This window comes from Heptranchias perlo, unplaced genomic scaffold, assembly GCF_035084215.1.
Source record: "Heptranchias perlo isolate sHepPer1 unplaced genomic scaffold, sHepPer1.hap1 HAP1_SCAFFOLD_439, whole genome shotgun sequence".
NCBI classification, from domain to species: domain Eukaryota; kingdom Metazoa; phylum Chordata; class Chondrichthyes; order Hexanchiformes; family Hexanchidae; genus Heptranchias; species Heptranchias perlo.
This window is the reverse complement of record NW_027139452.1, coordinates 160,718-176,783: the sequence shown is the minus strand read 5'-3', so window position 1 is coordinate 176,783 and position 16,066 is coordinate 160,718. Positions and strand designations below refer to the sequence as shown.

The 16,066-nt window shown below is 56.2% G+C and overlaps 2 protein-coding genes across 7 annotated transcripts in view; one reads left to right on the top strand and one right to left on the bottom strand.

Moving 5' to 3' along the window:
• Positions 1-1,137: 1,137 nt before the first annotated feature.
• LOC137312823 (transmembrane emp24 domain-containing protein 10-like) lies at positions 1,138-7,579 on the bottom strand (the record flags this gene model as incomplete). Its single annotated transcript, XM_067979238.1, has 3 exons — positions 1,138-1,386; positions 5,840-5,960; positions 7,310-7,579. Coding segments are annotated over 3 exons (513 nt in total), but the record flags the coding sequence as incomplete, so codon positions are not given.
• Positions 7,250-16,066, top strand: part of LOC137312819 (zinc finger protein 235-like) — a 22,339-nt gene continuing 13,522 nt past the window's right edge. Inside the window, exons 1-2 of one of the 6 annotated variants that reach the window (XM_067979225.1) lie at positions 7,250-7,437; positions 11,214-11,371. The gene's annotated coding sequence lies outside the window, so the exon portion shown is untranslated. Of the gene's footprint in view, positions 7,438-7,875; positions 8,044-10,173; positions 10,417-11,213; positions 11,372-16,066 lie in introns of those variants that run through there. The other 5 variants (XM_067979228.1, XM_067979229.1, XM_067979227.1 and 2 more) reach the window with 5 other exon arrangements.

The window sequence follows — 16,066 nt, the reverse complement described above, 5'->3', positions numbered from 1 at the left end:
GGAATAAACCAGGCCTGGACTCGCAAGGAACAGAGATTGTGCCTTGAAACAATAAACCGTTTTGTTTTTCCAAAATAATTTCTCAGAGACGCCGTTTCTTGTAGAAAGGGAAGAAAATTTGATCCGTTTGCCTTTCTCTCCCGACCTTTCCTGGGCCGTGAGGTCGAACAGCTTCTATCAGGTCACTGGTGCCAGGCCTGGGCACCAGTTAGACCTGCGTTGCCCACGCTGAGGAGGAGGCACTGTGCTTTCCCTGGCGGTTATAAGGCGTCCAAAATCAGAATACCAGGTTAATAGCACAGGGGATGGAGATGTCACCGGTGGACACAATGCCTGGACTTTCCGGACGTTGCAACAGGGTGAGGGCGGGAATTCTGCCCATCGCCCCCTGACCGCACCATGGTCATTACCCAGTTTCCTGTGTCAGCGGCCATTAGTCACGGTGGGCCCCGGCCCCTGATGGAAATTCCACCGGCGAGCAGCAGCCCAGCGGCCCCCGGGGAAATTTGTAATAACTTTCAAAAGGGAACAGGATAAATATTTGAAGGGGAGAAATCTGCAGGACCGCGGGGAAAGAGCAGGGGGGAGTGGGACTAATTGGAGAGCTGTTTGAAGGAGCCAGCACAGGCACGATGGGCTGAACGGCATCCTCCTGTGCTGTAAGATCCGATGAGGTTCAAGGTGCAGCGGGGTCAGGGTGGAGCGGCTGTCACCAGCTCTGCCTGATGACCATCAGGTGAAGTCCAACACAGTGAAGGAAATGCAGCCCCCAGTGCACTCTCCCTCCCTGCAGCATTCCTCCAGGAATCCACTCGACACTGTGCAGCATCACACCGGCAAATGAGTTGGAGAGGAACTTCTACAAACGTTAGATTTTTCCCAAAGAAGTTCGGACGTTTGTCTCTCTCTCTCTCTCCTGGGGAGCAACGGGGCCGGGTGGAATTAATCCCAGTACCTTCCGAAAACAATCAATCAATCATCGAAAGCTCAGGGCAGCGAACACTATTGGTCCCACCTCCTGATCCAGGGCATGTCTGAGGATACTGATTGTTTCCAGGACTCCCTCAGACTGGTCTGAAACACCGACCGGGGGCCAATTACTGACTGCAATGCTACGAATTAAAACACAACCTACAGTTTAAACATTCAAAGCACCCCATTTAATATAAAGAGACATTATTGAAAATTACCCCCACCCACTGAACACTCTCCAGGCACAGACAGACACACGGGCCAGCGTTTTACACACACACACACATCGTCGTTACTCAATGAGCTTCTTGGCTTTGAAGAAGCGTCGCAGGTAGAAGACCTGCCAGGTGGCCAGGCCGACGAGGCAGCACATGGAGAAGATGCTGAAATACAGGACACGAGCACTGGTGGACTCTGCACGGAGGGAGAGAGAGAGAGAGAGGGGCCCATCAAACAGGTTGGAGGAGTGGATTCAATCTGCACTAAGATCACTTCACTGAAGGCAGCCCTCCCTCTTCCCTTCACCTTGCTGCCCCGAGCACCGTTTCCCTGCTCCTGGGTCACTGCTGCTCCGAGTCTGCCCTTTGGTCGATGCCTGGGGTCACTCCCTCCCCCGAATCCCCATCCTGGATCCACTCTCGCTAAACAACTCAGGTGAGAGCAGGGACATGGCAGGCCTTTCATGGGAGCGTCACTCTGTCCACAACTGACACCCTGTCCCTTTCTAACAGGTCAATCCCACCACCTAGAATCTTACAGCACAGGAGGCCTCTCGGCCCATCGTGCCTGTGCTGGCTCTTTGAAAGAGCTGTCCCATTAGTCCCACTCCCCTGCCCTTTCCCCATAGCCCTGCAAATGTTTCCTTTCAGTGTTTATCCAATTCCCTTTTGAAAGTTATTATTAAATCTGCTTCAGGCAGCGCATTCCAGGTCATAACTCGCTGCGTAAAATAAAACCCTCATCGCCATCTGGTTCTTTTGCCAATTACCTTAAATCTGTGTCCTCTGGTTACCGACCCTTCTGCCACTGGAAATAGTTTCTCTTTATTTAATCTATTAAAACCCTTCATAATTTTGAACACCTCTATTAAATCTCCCCGTAACCTTCTCTGCTCTAAAGAGAACAATCCCAGTTTCTCTACATAACTGAAATCCCTCATCCCTGGTAACATTCTAGTAAATCTCCTCTGCACCCTCTCCAAGGCCTTGACATCCTTCCTAAAGTGTGGTGCCCAGAATTGGACACAATACTCCAGCTGAGGCCTAACCAGTGTTTTATAAAGGTTCAGTATAACTTCCTTGCTTTCGTACTCGATGCCTCTATTAATAAAGCCCAGGATCCTGTATGCTTTTTTTAAACAGCCTTCTCAATTTGTCACCTTCAAGGATTTGTGTCTGTGCACTCCCCAGGTCTCTCTGTTCCTGCATTCCCTTTAAAATTGTACCATTTAGTTTATATTGCCTCTCCTCATTCTTCCTACCAAAATGTATCACTTCCCACTTCTCTGTGTTAAATTTCATCTGCCATGTGTCTGCCCATTCCACCAGTCTCTGTCCTCCTGAAGTCTGTTACTATCCTCCACATTGTTTACTACATTTCCGAGTTTTGTATCATCTGCAAAGTTTGAAATACCCTGAATACCCAAGTGCAAGTCATTAATATATATCAAAAAGAGCAGTGGTCCTAATACTGACCCCTGGGGAACACCACTGTATATTTCCCTCCAGTCTGAAAAACAACCGTTCACCACTACTCTCTGTCCCTTAGCCAATTTTGTAACCATGCAGCCACTGTCCCTTTAATCCCAGGGGCTTCAAATGATCCCTTCTGTCTCTGGACCCCGTTTATACCGTCCTTCCCCAAAAACTTATTCCACAACTCTGCCCTCTGGTGTAGAAAGGTCCCAGCCCTCTGACTCCAACTCCCTGGTTTAGATGAGTGGAGGCCTCCAGCCCATGGAGCACCCCATCTAACGGCCCATGAAAGGACTCTGTGTTTTCCCTCCGCTACCCGACTGAGAGCCTCCCCTCCGGGTGTTCCATCCTGCCCACACTCGCCCCAGTTTGTACACACCTTCCCTTATCCTGCAGTCAAACTTGGAATGAAAATATGCAGAATCTTATCTGCCTCGACAAGGCCCCCTTGTCAGAAGGTCGTGGGTTCGAGCCCCACTCCAGAGACTCGAGCACCTAATCCAGGCCGACACTCCCAGTGCAGTACTGAGGGAGTGCGGCACTGTCTGAGGTGCCGTCTTTCCGATGAGACGTTAAAATGAGTCCCTGCCTGCCCCTCTCAGGTGGACGTAAAAGATCTCACAGACACTAATGGGAGAAGAGCAGAATTCTCCCCTGGGTGTTCTGGCCAATATTTATCGCTCAACCAACGCCACTAAAACACAGATTATCTGGTCATTATCACAACGCTGTTTGTGGGATCTTGCTGTGCGCAAGTTGGCTGCCCGTTCCCTAAATTGCAACAGTGACTCCACTTCAAAATAGTACATTACTGGCTATTAAGTGCTCTGGGACGTCCCGAGGTCGTGGAAGGGGCGAAATAAATGTACGTTTTTTTAAAAACTAAGTCCCTTTGACACTGGGGATCAGTCCTGCAGTCCTTTTAACCCCTGACCCCTGGTACCCAAGCCCTAGACCACCCCTCTTTACTCAGAGGGCGAGTGGAGGGCAGTTGGGGCAAGGGATGCTTTGCCACAAAGTGCCTGAAGCAGAGCCCACTGCATCTTTCACAGGACGACTGGATAACCGTATGAAGCTGAGGCTCGTGCTATGGGGGAGAGAAGGGGAGAGGGGCTTACGTCCCGGGAGGTGGAGGGAGCTAAAACCCACAAACTTCTGACTCGGAGGGGTGAGTGACGCTGACCGAGGAACGAGACAGGGTCCCCGAGACCGAGAGCAGTAAGTGGAGAAGGGGCGGGTGTTGCAGACTGAAGCCTGTGCTGGGTGCTCCTACCATTGGTGTCCCTCATCTCTTCCTCTCGCTGCTTCATGTAGGCAAAGTCATTGACGATCGACTCTGACAGATCCTCCAATCGTCGCAGCTCCACCTCAAGTGGCTTCTCCGCCTTGGCGATCTGGGCAGGGAGAGAGAGAGAGAGAGAGAGAGACGGTCTGGAAGATCAGACAAAGATGTAGTAAATCCATTGTTGACTTGAGAGACCCACACTACAGAAAGGATATTGAAGCACTGGAGGCGAGGGGAGGAGATGCAGAGAGGGACTAGGTTCTTAACACTCCCAATCTTGTTTCTTGATATCACGTGGAGTGAAACAAATTGGCTGAAGACTGGCTTCTGTGATGGTGGGGATATCGGGAGGAGGCCGAGACGGATTATCCACTTGGCACTTCTGGCTGAAGATGGTTGCAAACGCTTCAGCCTTGTCTTTTGCACTCACGCTGGACTCTGCCATCATTGAGGATGGGGATGTTTACAGAGCCTCCTCCTTCCGTTAGTTGTTTAATTGTCCACCACCATTCACAACTGGATGTGGCAGGACTGCAGAGCTTTGATCTGATCCGTTGGTTGTGGAATCGCTTAGCTCTGTCTATAGCATGTTGCTTCTGCTGTTTACCATGCATGTAGTCCTGTGTTGTAGCTTCACCAGGTTGGCAGCTCATTTTTAGATACGTCTGGTGCTGCTTCTGGCATGCTCTTCTACACTCGTCCTTGAACCAGGGTTGATCCCCTGGCTTGTTGGTAATGGTGGAGTGAGGAAAATGTCGGGCCATGAGGTTACAGATTGTGCTGGAATACAATTCTGCTGCTGCTGATGGCCCACAGCGCCTCATGGATGCCCAGTTTTGAGCTGCGAGATCTGTTCTGAATCTATCCCATTTAGCATGGTGGTAGTGCCACACAACACGTTGGATGGTGTCCTCAGTGCGAAGACGGGACTTCGTCTCCACGAGGCCTGTGCGGTGATCACTCCTACCAATACAGTCCTTTTATACTTGTTTTAACCGTCTGATTCACTTGTTTTATTCCTTATGCAATCTGCACTTGTGGAGAGAACTCTTATTTGGGCAACAGACCGACTGGACCATATCTAGAATATACTGTGTGCAGTTTTGGTCTCCTTATTTAAGGAAGGACATACTTGCTTTGGAGGCATTTCAGAGAAGGTTCCCTCGACTGATTCCTGGGATGAGGGGGTTATCTTATGAGGAAAGGTTGGACAAGTTGGGCCTGTACAGGCTGGAGTTTAGAAGAATGAGAGGTGATCTTATTGAAACATATAAGATCCTGAGGAGACTAGAAGGGGCAGATGCTGAGAGGATGTTTCCCCTTGTGGGAGAGACTAGAACTCGGGGACCACAGTTTAAAAATAAATGGTCTCCCATTTAAGACGGAGATGAGGAGAAACTTTTTCTCTCAGAGGGTGGTGAGTCTGTGGAACTCCCTTCCCCAGAGAGCGGTGGAGGCAGGGTCAGTGAATATTTTTAAGGCTGAGTTCGATAGATTCCTGATTAACAGGGGAGTCAAAGGTTATAGTTGGTGGATGGGAAAGTAGGGTTGAGGTCACAATCAGATCAGCCATGATCTTATCAAATGGCAGAGGGGCCGAATGGCCTACTCCTGCTCTTAATTCGTAGGTTCTGATGCTGTTTTTCTCACTTCTTAAAAATATCACACTTGTTTTTCATCACTGCTGTATTATTTTTTAATCAGTTATTTTATTATTTCCTCTATTTTTTTTTGATGAACCTGAAGTATTTATATTACCTGTGACACTATTTGTGACCTGGACTTTGCTCTCATCCCTTTTTTTTATCAGTGAGCTATTTTCCCTTTTATTATTATTTCTGCCCGAGCCCTCCCCGTACCCCAGGACCCCCCCCTCGGACTCACTCACCCGGGGGCAGGCGGCTCTCGAAGCAGATCTCGAACATGTCGTAGTCGTCAGTGGTGAAGGCGAATTTGCCCTTAGTCGCCTCCTCCTTAGAGTACAGGATGTGGCCGGAGGAGTCCGTCACCTGGGGGAGGGGAAACAGAGAGGTTACACCCTGGCTCCAGCCCAGAACTGTCCCCCACAGCTCCCTCCCCACACCACCCTCCCAATGGTGGAAAGGTACAAAAAGATCATTAAAAAGGATAATGGAACGTTGGCCTTTATCTCGAGGGCTGGAATACAAAGAGGTGGAAGTTATATTACAGCTGGACAGAGCTCTGGTCAGACCCCATCTGGAGACACTGCGTCCAGTTCTGGGCACCGTCCCCTCAGGAAGGACATATCGGTCTTGGAGGGGGTGCAGTGCAGATTCACCAGAATAATACCGGGGATAAAAGGGTTAAATTACGAGGACAGGTTGCAGAGACGAGGCTTGTATTCCCTCGAGTGTAGAAGATTAAGGGGTGATCGAATCGAGGGGTTTAAGATGATTAAAGGATTTGATGGGGTCGATAGAGAGAAACTATTTCCTCTGGTGGGGGGAGTCCAGAACAAGGGGGAATAATCTTAAAATTAGAGCCCGGCCGTTCAGGGGTGATGTCAGGAAGCATTTCCTCACACAAAGGGGAGTGGGAATCTGGAACTCTCTCCCCGGAAAAGGGGGAGGCCGGGGGTCAATTGAAAATTTCAAAACTGAGATTGATGGATTTTTGTTGGGTGAGGGGATCAAAGGGAATGGAACCAAGGGGGGAAATGGAGTGAAATACAAATCAGACATGGTCGGACTGAATGGGGGGACATGGTCGGACTGAATGGGGGACATGGTCGGACTGAATGGGGGACATGGTCGGACCGAATGGGGGGACATGGTCGGACTGAATGGGGGACAAGGTCGGGACTGAATGGGGGGACATGGTCGGACTGAATGGGGGGACATGGTCGGACTGAATGGGGGACATGGTCGGACCGAATGGGGGGACATGGTCGGACCGAATGGGGGACAAGGTCGGACCGAATGGGGGGACATGGTCGGACCGAATGGGGGACAAGGTCGGACCGAATGGGGGACATGGTCGGACTGAATGGGGGGACATGGTCGGACTGAATGGGCAAGGTCGGACTGAATGGGGGACATGGTCGGACTGAATGGGGGACATGGTCGGACCGAATGGGGGGACATGGTCGGACCGAATGGGGGACAAGGTCGGACTGAATGGGGGGACATGGTCGGACTGAATGGGGGGACAAGGTCCCGCCCCCCCCCCCCCTCCCCGCCCCCCCCCCCCCTCCCCGCCCCCCCCCCCCTCCCCCTCCCCGCCCCCCCCCCTCCCCCTCCCCCCCCCCCCCCCCCCCCCCTCCCCCTCCCCCCCTCTCTCTCCCCTTGAGGTGGGGGCGGGCGGCCGGCTGTTCGCTCAGCTCGGACTCTCCGCTCACCAGCCTGTCCTTGTGGATCTCCTCCCGCAGACACTTCCTGGCGTTGGACGGCAGCTGGAAGGAGATGGCGCCGGCGGCCAGCAGCTGGTTCAGGGCGGCGAGGGGCAGGAGCAGGGCGGGGGGAGGAGGTGAGGGCCTGAGGCCGGGGACTGGGAGTCGGGGAGGGGCCTGAGGCCGGGGACTGGGAGTCGGGGAGGGCCTGAGGCCGGGGACTGGGAGTCGGGGAGGGGCCTGAGGCCGGGGACTGGGAGTCGGGGAGGGGCCTGAGGCCGGGGACTGGGAGTCGGGGAGGGGCCTGAGGCCGGGGACTGGGAGTCGGGGAGGGGCCTGAGGCCGGGGACTGGGAGTCGGGGAGGGGCCTGAGGCCGGGGACTGGGAGTCGGGGAGGGGCCTGAGGCCGGGGACTGGGAGTCGGGGAGGGGCCTGAGGCCGGGGACTGGGAGTCGGGGAGGGGCCTGAGGCCGGGGACTGGGAGTCGGGGAGGGGCCTGAGGCCGGGGACTGGGAGTCGGGGAGGGGCCTGAGGCCGGGGACTGGGAGTCGGGGAGGGGCCTGAGGCCGGGGACTGGGAGTCGGGGAGGGCCTGAGGCCGGGGACTGGGAGTCGGGGAGGGGCCTGAGGCCGGGGACTGGGAGTCGGGCCTGAGGCCGCTCTCGGGTCGCTCGGTTCCTGCGCGGTTTCCAGGGGCAACGGATTCCGGGCCCAGGCCCAGCGACCGTTACTATGGGCGGCCTGGTATTATGGGATGGAGGGAGAGGCCTGTCCCCAACTTTAGTTCTTTCAATGTGGACGCCGGGCAGGGTGGGATGTGTCGGAGGTCCCCGGGGTGTTTGGGTCACGGGGGGAGGGGGGAGACAGGCTGAGGGTGGGGGGGACTCGGTTTGGGGTGAGGGAAGAGGGGGAGACAGGCTGAGGGTGGGGGGACTCGGTTTGGGGTGAGGGAAGAGGGGGAGACAGGCTGAGGGTGGGGGGGGACTCGGTTTGGGGTGAGGGAAGAGGGGGAGACAGGCTGAGGGTGGGGGGGACTCGGTTTGGGGTGAGGGAAGAGGGGGGGGACAGGCTGAGGGTGGGGGGGACTCGGTTTGGGGTGAGGGAAGAGGGGGAGACAGGCTGAGGGTGGGGGGGACTCGGTTTGGGGTGAGGGAAGAGGGGGAGACAGGCTGAGGGTGGGGGGGACTCGGTTTGGGGTGAGGGAAGAGGGGGAGACAGGCTGAGGGTGGGGGAGACAGGCTGAGGGTGGGGGGGACTCGCTTTGGGGTGAGGGAAGAGGGGGAGACAGGCTGAGGGTGGGGGGGACTCGGTTTGGGGTGAGGGGAGGGGGGAGACAGGCTGAGGGTGGGGGGGACTCGGTTTGGGGTGAGGGAAGAGGGGGAGACAGGCTGAGGGTGGGGGGGACTCGCTTTGGGGTGAGGGAAGAGGGGGGGACAGGCTGAGGGTGGGGGGGACTCGGTTTGGGGTGAGGGAAGAGGGGGAGACAGGCTGAGGGTGGGGGGGACTCGGTTTGGGGTGAGGGGAGGGGGGAGACAGGCTGAGGGGGGGGGGACTCGGTTTGGGGTGAGGGAAGAGGGGGGGGACAGGCTGAGGGTGGGGGGGACTCGGTTTGGGGTGAGGGAAGAGGGGGGGGACAGGCTGAGGGTGGGGGGGACTCGGTTTGGGGTGAGGGAAGAGGGGGGGACAGGCTGAGGGTGGGGGGGACTCGGTTTGGGGTGAGGGAAGAGGGGGAGACAGGCTGAGGGTGGGGGGGACTCGGTTTGGGGTGAGGGAAGAGGGGGAGACAGGCTGAGGGTGGAGGGGGGACTCGGTTTGGGGTGAGGGAAGAGGGGGAGACAGGCTGAGGGTGGAGGGGGGACTCGGTTTGGGGTGAGGGAAGAGGGGGGAGACAGGCTGAGGGTGGGGGGGACTCGGTTTGGGGTGAGGGAAGAGGGGGAGACAGGCTGAGGGTGGGGGGGACTCGCTTTGGGGTGAGGGAAGAGGGGGAGACAGGCTGAGGGTGGGGGGGACTCGGTTTGGGGTGAGGGAAGAGGGGGAGACAGGCTGTGAGGGTGGGGGGGACTCGGTTTGGGGTGAGGGAAGAGGGGGAGACAGGCTGAGGGTGGGGGGGACTCGGTTTGGGGTGAGGGGAGGGGGGAGACAGGCTGAGGGTGGGGGGGAACTCGGTTTGGGGTGAGGGGAGGCGGGAGACAGGCTGAGGGGGGGGGGGGACTCGGTTTGGGGTGAGGGAAGCGGGGGAGACAGGCTGAGGGTGGGGGGGACTCGGTTTGGGGTGAGGGAAGAGGGGGAGACAGGCTGAGGGTGGGGGGGACTCGGTTTGGGGTGAGGGAAGAGGGGGAGACAGGCTGAGGGTGGGGGAGACTCGGTTTGGGGTGAGGGAAGAGGGGGAGACAGGCTGAGGGTGGGGGGGACTCGGTTTGGGGTGAGGGAAGAGGGGGAGACAGGCTGAGGGTGGGGGGGACTCGGTTTGGGGTGAGGGAAGAGGGGGAGACAGGCTGAGGGTGGGGGGCACTCGGTTTGAGGTGAGGGAAGAGGGGGAGACAGGCTGAGGGTGGGGGGGACTCGGTTTGGGGTGAGGGAAGAGGGGGAGACAGGCTGAGGGTGGGGGGACTCGGTTTGGGGTGAGGGAAGAGGGGGAGACAGGCTGAGGGTGGGGGAGACTCAGTTTGGGGTGAGGGAAGAGGGGGAGACAGGCTGAGGGTGGGGGGGACTCGGTTTGGGGTGAGGGAAGAGGGGGAGACAGGCTGAGGGTGGGGGGGACTCGGTTTGGGGTGAGGGAAGAGGGGGAGACAGGCTGAGGGTGGGGGGGACTCGGTTTGGGGTGAGGGAAGAGGGGGAGACAGGCTGAGGGTGGGGGAACTCGGTTTGGGGTGAGGGAAGAGGGGGAGACAGGCTGTGAGGGTTTCAAATCAGTAAAATAGGTCCTTGAAATGTGGCTCATTCCAGCAGACAGGTCTCCTGGTCAAACCAGTCCTGCCCTGGGCTGTCCCTGGATTAACATGAGAATGGACAGGTCCCTGAGGGAGACCCATTGAGATTCAGTCTAATATCTCAAATGATGTGGAGATGCCGGTGATGGACTGGGGTGGACAAATGTCAGGAATCTTACAACACCAGGTTATAGTCCAACAGTTTTATTTGAAAATCACAAGCTTTCAGAGGTTTTCTCCTTTGTCAGGTGAGTGTGGGATTCCATGAAAGGCACCGCTTTATAGTCAGAGCACAATGCCTGGTGATCACAGATAATCTTTCCAACTGCCCGTAGTCAAGGCAATCAAAGGAGTCGAATAGTGTTCAGAAAGAGAGACACGACATACGGGACAATCAGTATATTCAGTAGTCCCGTATGTAACGTCTCTCTGTCTGAACACTATTCGACTCCTTTGATTGCCTTGACAACGGGCAGTTGGAAAGATTATCTGTAATCACCAGGCATTGTGCTCTGACTATGGAATCCCACACTCACCTGACAAAGGAGAAAGCCTCCGAAAGCTTGTGATTTTCAAATAAAACTGTTGGACTATAACCTGGTGTTGTAAGATTCCTTACATAATATCTGAAAGGCTGAAGCAGGGAGCTCCCCGGGGGTAGGGGATGGCCGTGTGTCTCGTCCCAAACCCTCCCCAGGGGCGGGGACAATCTCTCAGTCTGCCGGGGTCCTCCAGCCTGTCCTGAGTGTATTTCTCTCTCTGTCTCTCTCCCAACTTTTCTCTCTCTTCAGATTCTCTTGTTTGTAACCGGGATTTGTGTTTCAGTATTGGGGCTGAGGGATTGTCGGTGTAACTGGGAGAGGGAGTGGGAGGGAGGGGGGAGAGAGAGGGGGAGTGGGAGGAGAGGAAGCTCTGGGCTCTTGCTGTGCCTTTTTAATCCCTTGCTTTTGTGTTGAAATCAATTCCCTCTCTCTCTCCCCTCAGGAAACTTTTCGATGAAATGCTGCAAGGAGATGATCCAGGAAAGAGACATTTTGTGAGAAGGAGGAGGATGAGGGGGAATCCTGGGCCAAGAATTGTTCTCTCCGCTGGGGACTGACTGACTGAGACCTTCACCGCAGCCTGGACCCGATGGGGGCCACGTGAGTAATGTCTGGGTTACTCTGGGATCACTGGGATATTCAGGGGACATTGGGGGATCACTGGGACATTCTGGGGACACTGGACGATCACTGGGACATTTAACAGGAGCTGACTCTGAGACACACACTGACCGTCTGACAGTGCAGCGCTCCCTCAGTACCGACCGTCCAACAGAATATTACCATCTGTTCGAGCCCAAATTCTTCCCTTCGTTCATTGCAAGTGCAACTTTTCAGAAATAACACAAAGTGGATTAAACTATTATTCAGAGGCTGACAATGTGACATATCTCGGGTCTTAATTGAAATTAAAAGCTCTTTCAGGGAGCGTCCTGCAGCACCCAGAGAGCCCAAATGTGAAAACAGCCTCCAAATGTTTTCTTAGTTTGAAGTTTAATTTTTGAAAAGGTCACTGACAACTCAGAAAGAAATAGTGTTAATTCCGAAGCCATTTTGGGCCCCCATGTGAAATTGTATTGTAATGGAACCACACAGACACATGGGGAAGCTCGGGAGCAAACTGATTGGAATTTGAGATTTTAATCCCATATTCATTTGTGGCACAGCTCAGCTCAATTCAAACCCAATGTCTGTGCAAGGGACACGTGTCTCCTGACTGTACAGTCTGTGTGTGTGTCTCAGTCTCACTGGTCCCATAACATAACTTGAAAGCAGTAAAATTAACCAGAACCTGCTCCAAAGACAAAACAGATCCAGATCTTGAAGGTGTGATGATTTCCTCCTTCTCTCTGCTCTGTTGGTGGGAGGCTCATTTCCAGTCCCAGGTATTTGTCTATTCCCCATGTCTGATGGGTTGGTTCCTGTGAACAGTTTGTCAGAGAGTGTTTCACTGCCTCAGGGTGTTTCCAGAGAGAGAGAGAGAGAAGCAGCTCCCATCCTGGTCTGAAAGACCCAGTCAATGAGAGATTTATAAAACAATCCAGCCCAGTGCAGTTAAACCTTGTCCCCCATTAATCCAAACACACCATATTGTGAGCAAAATTCAATATTTCACAGGGCCAGTGAGTCCCAGACACGGATTGTACCCACCTCCCGAAACTAAACTCAACTCCTTACTGTAAAAAGTGTCTGTCAAAACACAGCCCGTTTAGGGACTGAACCCCTCAAATAACCGTTACACTCAACATTGCAATCTCTCAGTGAATCGTTCCCTTTTACCCACTGTGTACTGTACATGTGCAGGAGCTGACACTGAGACACACACGGGCCGTACAGTATCAGACAGGAGTGAATTGTTCCCTTTTACCCACTGTGTGCTGCACATGTACAGGAGCTGACACTGAGACACACACGGGCCGTACAGTACCAGGCAGGAGTGAATCGTTCCCTTTTACCCACTGTGTACTGTACATGTCCAGGAGCTGACACTGAGATACACATGGGCCGTACCGTACCTGAGTACTTTTCAATCAAGAGAAATTCAGAGAGACAACAGAGAGAGAGGGGCAGAGAGAGAGAAAAGGACAGAGAGAGGGGGGGCGAGAGGCAGAGAGAGAGGAGAGAGAGTGAGAGAGAGAGAAAAAGGCAGAGCGGGGAGAGAGAGAGGAGGCGAGAGGCAGAAGGAGAGAGGGGGACAGAGAGAGAGAAAAAGACAGAGAGAGCGAGGGAGAGAGAGAGAGAGAGAGGGGAGGTGAGAGGCAGAGAGAGAGAAGGGGACAGAGAGAGATGGGGAGAGAGGCAGAGAGTGGATTGGTACTGCCTGGTGATTTACCCGATTCCCGCGAGCAGCCAGGCCTCTCTGGGCTGTTTAATGGCTTCTCACCAGCAAGGGAGGGCCCTCATCTCCCACCTCGCAATAAACTCTTTCAATCAGATGCTTCCTCTCACCCTCACACATTACCACTGTTGCAAGCCGCACACCCACAACCCACAGGTCACACATACTGGCACCTATTCAACCATGACAGGCACATCACCCCAACAACCACCAGGTCCCTCACCGACACACGTCCCGTTTTCTTGCAGGGAGTCCCTCTCTCTCTCTCTCTCCCCTCTCTCTGTCACTCTCTCTCTCTCTCCCTCAGCCCTCTCACTGTCTTTTTCTCTCTCTCTGCCTCTCTCTCTCTGCCTCTCTCTCTCTGCCTCTCTCTCTTCCCCTCTCTCTTCCCCTCTCTCTTTGTGACTCCCTCTCTCTGTCCCCATCTCTCTCTGTCCCCGTCTCTCCACCTGTCCCCGTCTCTCCACCTGTCCCCGTCTCTCCACCTGTCCCCGTCTCTCCACCTGTCCCCGTCTCTCTTCACCTGTCCCCGTCTCTCTCCACCTGTCCCCGTCTCTCTCCACCTGTCCCTTCCTCTCTCCACCTGTCCCTTCCTCTCTCCACCTGTCCCGTCCTCTCTCCCCCTGTCCCGTCCTCTCTCCCCCTGTCCCGTCCTCTCTCCCCCTGTCCCGTCCTCTCTCCCCCTGTCCCGTCCTCTCTCCCCCTGTCCCGTCCTCTCTCCCCCTGTCCCGTCCTCTCTCCCCCTGTCCCGTCCTCTCTCCCCCTGTCCCGTCCTCTCTCCCCCTGTCCCGTCCTCTCTCCCCCTGTCCCGTCCTCTCTCCCCCTGTCCCGTCCTCTCTCCCCCTGTCCCGTCCTCTCTCCCCCTGTCCCGTCCTCTCTCCACCTGTCCCGTCCTCTCTCCACCTGTCCCGTCCTCTCTCCACCTGTCCCTTCCTCTCTCCACCTGTCCCTTCCTCTCTCCACCTGTCCCTTCCTCTCTCCACCTGTCCCTTCCTCTCTCCACCTGTCCCTTCCTCTCTCCACCTGTCCCTTCCTCTCTCCACCTGTCCCTTCCTCTCTCCACCTGTCCCTTCCTCTCTCCACCTGTCCCTTCCTCTCTCCACCTGTCCCTTCCTCTCTCCACCTGTCCCTTCCTCTCTCCACCTGTCCCTTCCTCTCTCCACCTGTCCCTTCCTCTCTCCACCTGTCCCTTCCTCTCTCCACCTGTCCCTTCCTCTCTCCACCTGTCCCTTCCTCTCTCCACCTGTCCCTTCCTCTCTCCACCTGTCCCTTCCTCTCTCCACCTGTCCCTTCCTCTCTCCACCTGTCCCTTCCTCTCTCCACCTGTCCCTTCCTCTCTCCACCTGTCCCTTCCTCTCTCCACCTGTCCCTTCCTCTCTCCACCTGTCCCTTCCTCTCTCCCCCTGTCCCTTCCTCTCTCCACCTGTCCCTTCCTCTCTCCCCCTGTCCCTTCCTCTCTCCACCTGTCCCTTCCTCTCTCCCCCTGTCCCTTCCTCTCTCCCCCTGTCCCTTCCTCTCTCCCCCTGTCCCTTCCTCTCTCCACCTGTCCCTTCCTCTCTCCACCTGTCCCGTCCTCTCTCCACCTGTCCCGTCCTCTCTCCCCCTGTCCCGTCCTCTCTCCCCCTGTCCCGTCCTCTCTCCCCCTGTCCCGTCCTCTCTCCCCCTGTCCCGTCCTCTCTCCCCCTGTCCCGTCCTCTCTCCCCCTGTCCCGTCCTCTCTCCCCCTGTCCCGTCCTCTCTCCCCCTGTCCCGTCCTCTCTCCCCCTGTCCCGTCCTCTCTCCCCCTGTCCCGTCCTCTCTCCCCCTGTCCCGTCCTCTCTCCCCCTGTCCCGTCCTCTCTCCCCCTGTCCCGTCCTCTCTCCCCCTGTCCCGTCCTCTCTCCCCCTGTCCCGTCCTCTCTCCCCCTGTCCCGTCCTCTCTCCCCCTGTCCCGTCCTCTCTCCCCCTGTCCCTTCCTCTCTCCCCCTGTCCCTTCCTCTCTCCACCTGTCCCGTCCTCTCTCCACCTGTCCCGTCCTCTCTCCCCCTGTCCCGTCCTCTCTCCCCCTGTCCCGTCCTCTCTCCCCCTGTCCCGTCCTCTCTCCCCCTGTCCCGTCCTCTCTCCCCCTGTCCCGTCCTCTCTCCCCCTGTCCCGTCCTCTCTCCCCCTGTCCCGTCCTCTCTCCCCCTGTCCCGTCCTCTCTCCCCCTGTCCCGTCCTCTCTCCCCCTGTCCCGTCCTCTCTCCCCCTGTCCCGTCCTCTCTCCCCCTGTCCCGTCCTCTCTCCCCCTGTCCCGTCCTCTCTCCCCCTGTCCCGTCCTCTCTCCCCCTGTCCCGTCCTCTCTCCCCCTGTCCCGTCCTCTCTCCCCCTGTCCCGTCCTCTCTCCCCCTGTCCCGTCCTCTCTCCCCCTGTCCCGTCCTCTCTCCCCCTGTCCCGTCCTCTCTCCCCCTGTCCCGTCCTCTCTCCCCCTGTCCCGTCCTCTCTCCCCTGTCCCGTCCTCTCTCCCCCTGTCCCGTCCTCTCTCCCCCTGTCCCGTCCTCTCTGTCTTTTTCTCTCTCTCTCTCTCTCTCTTTTTCTCTGTCACTCTGTCCCCCTCTCTCCCTCTGCCTCTTTCCCCCTCTTTTCCCCTCTCTTTCGCTGCCTCTCTTTTTCTCTCACTCTCTGTTCCTCTATCTTTCTCTGCCTCTCTCCCCACTCCGTCATTTTCTCTCTATCTCTCTCTGCCTCTCTCTCTGTCTCTCCCCCACCCTCTGTTGTTTTCTTCCTCTCTCTCTCTCTCTGCCTCTTACCCCCTCTCCCTCTGTCTCTCTCTCTGTCTCTCTGTCCCTCTCTCTCCCTCTGCCTCTTTCCCCCTCTCTCTTTCTCTGTGTGTGTCTCTCTCTCTCCCTCTCTCCCCCGTCTCTCCGTCCTTTTCTCTCTCTCCGTCCCTCTCTCTCTCCCTCTGGCTCTCTCCCGCTCTCTCTGTCTTTTTCTCGATCTCTC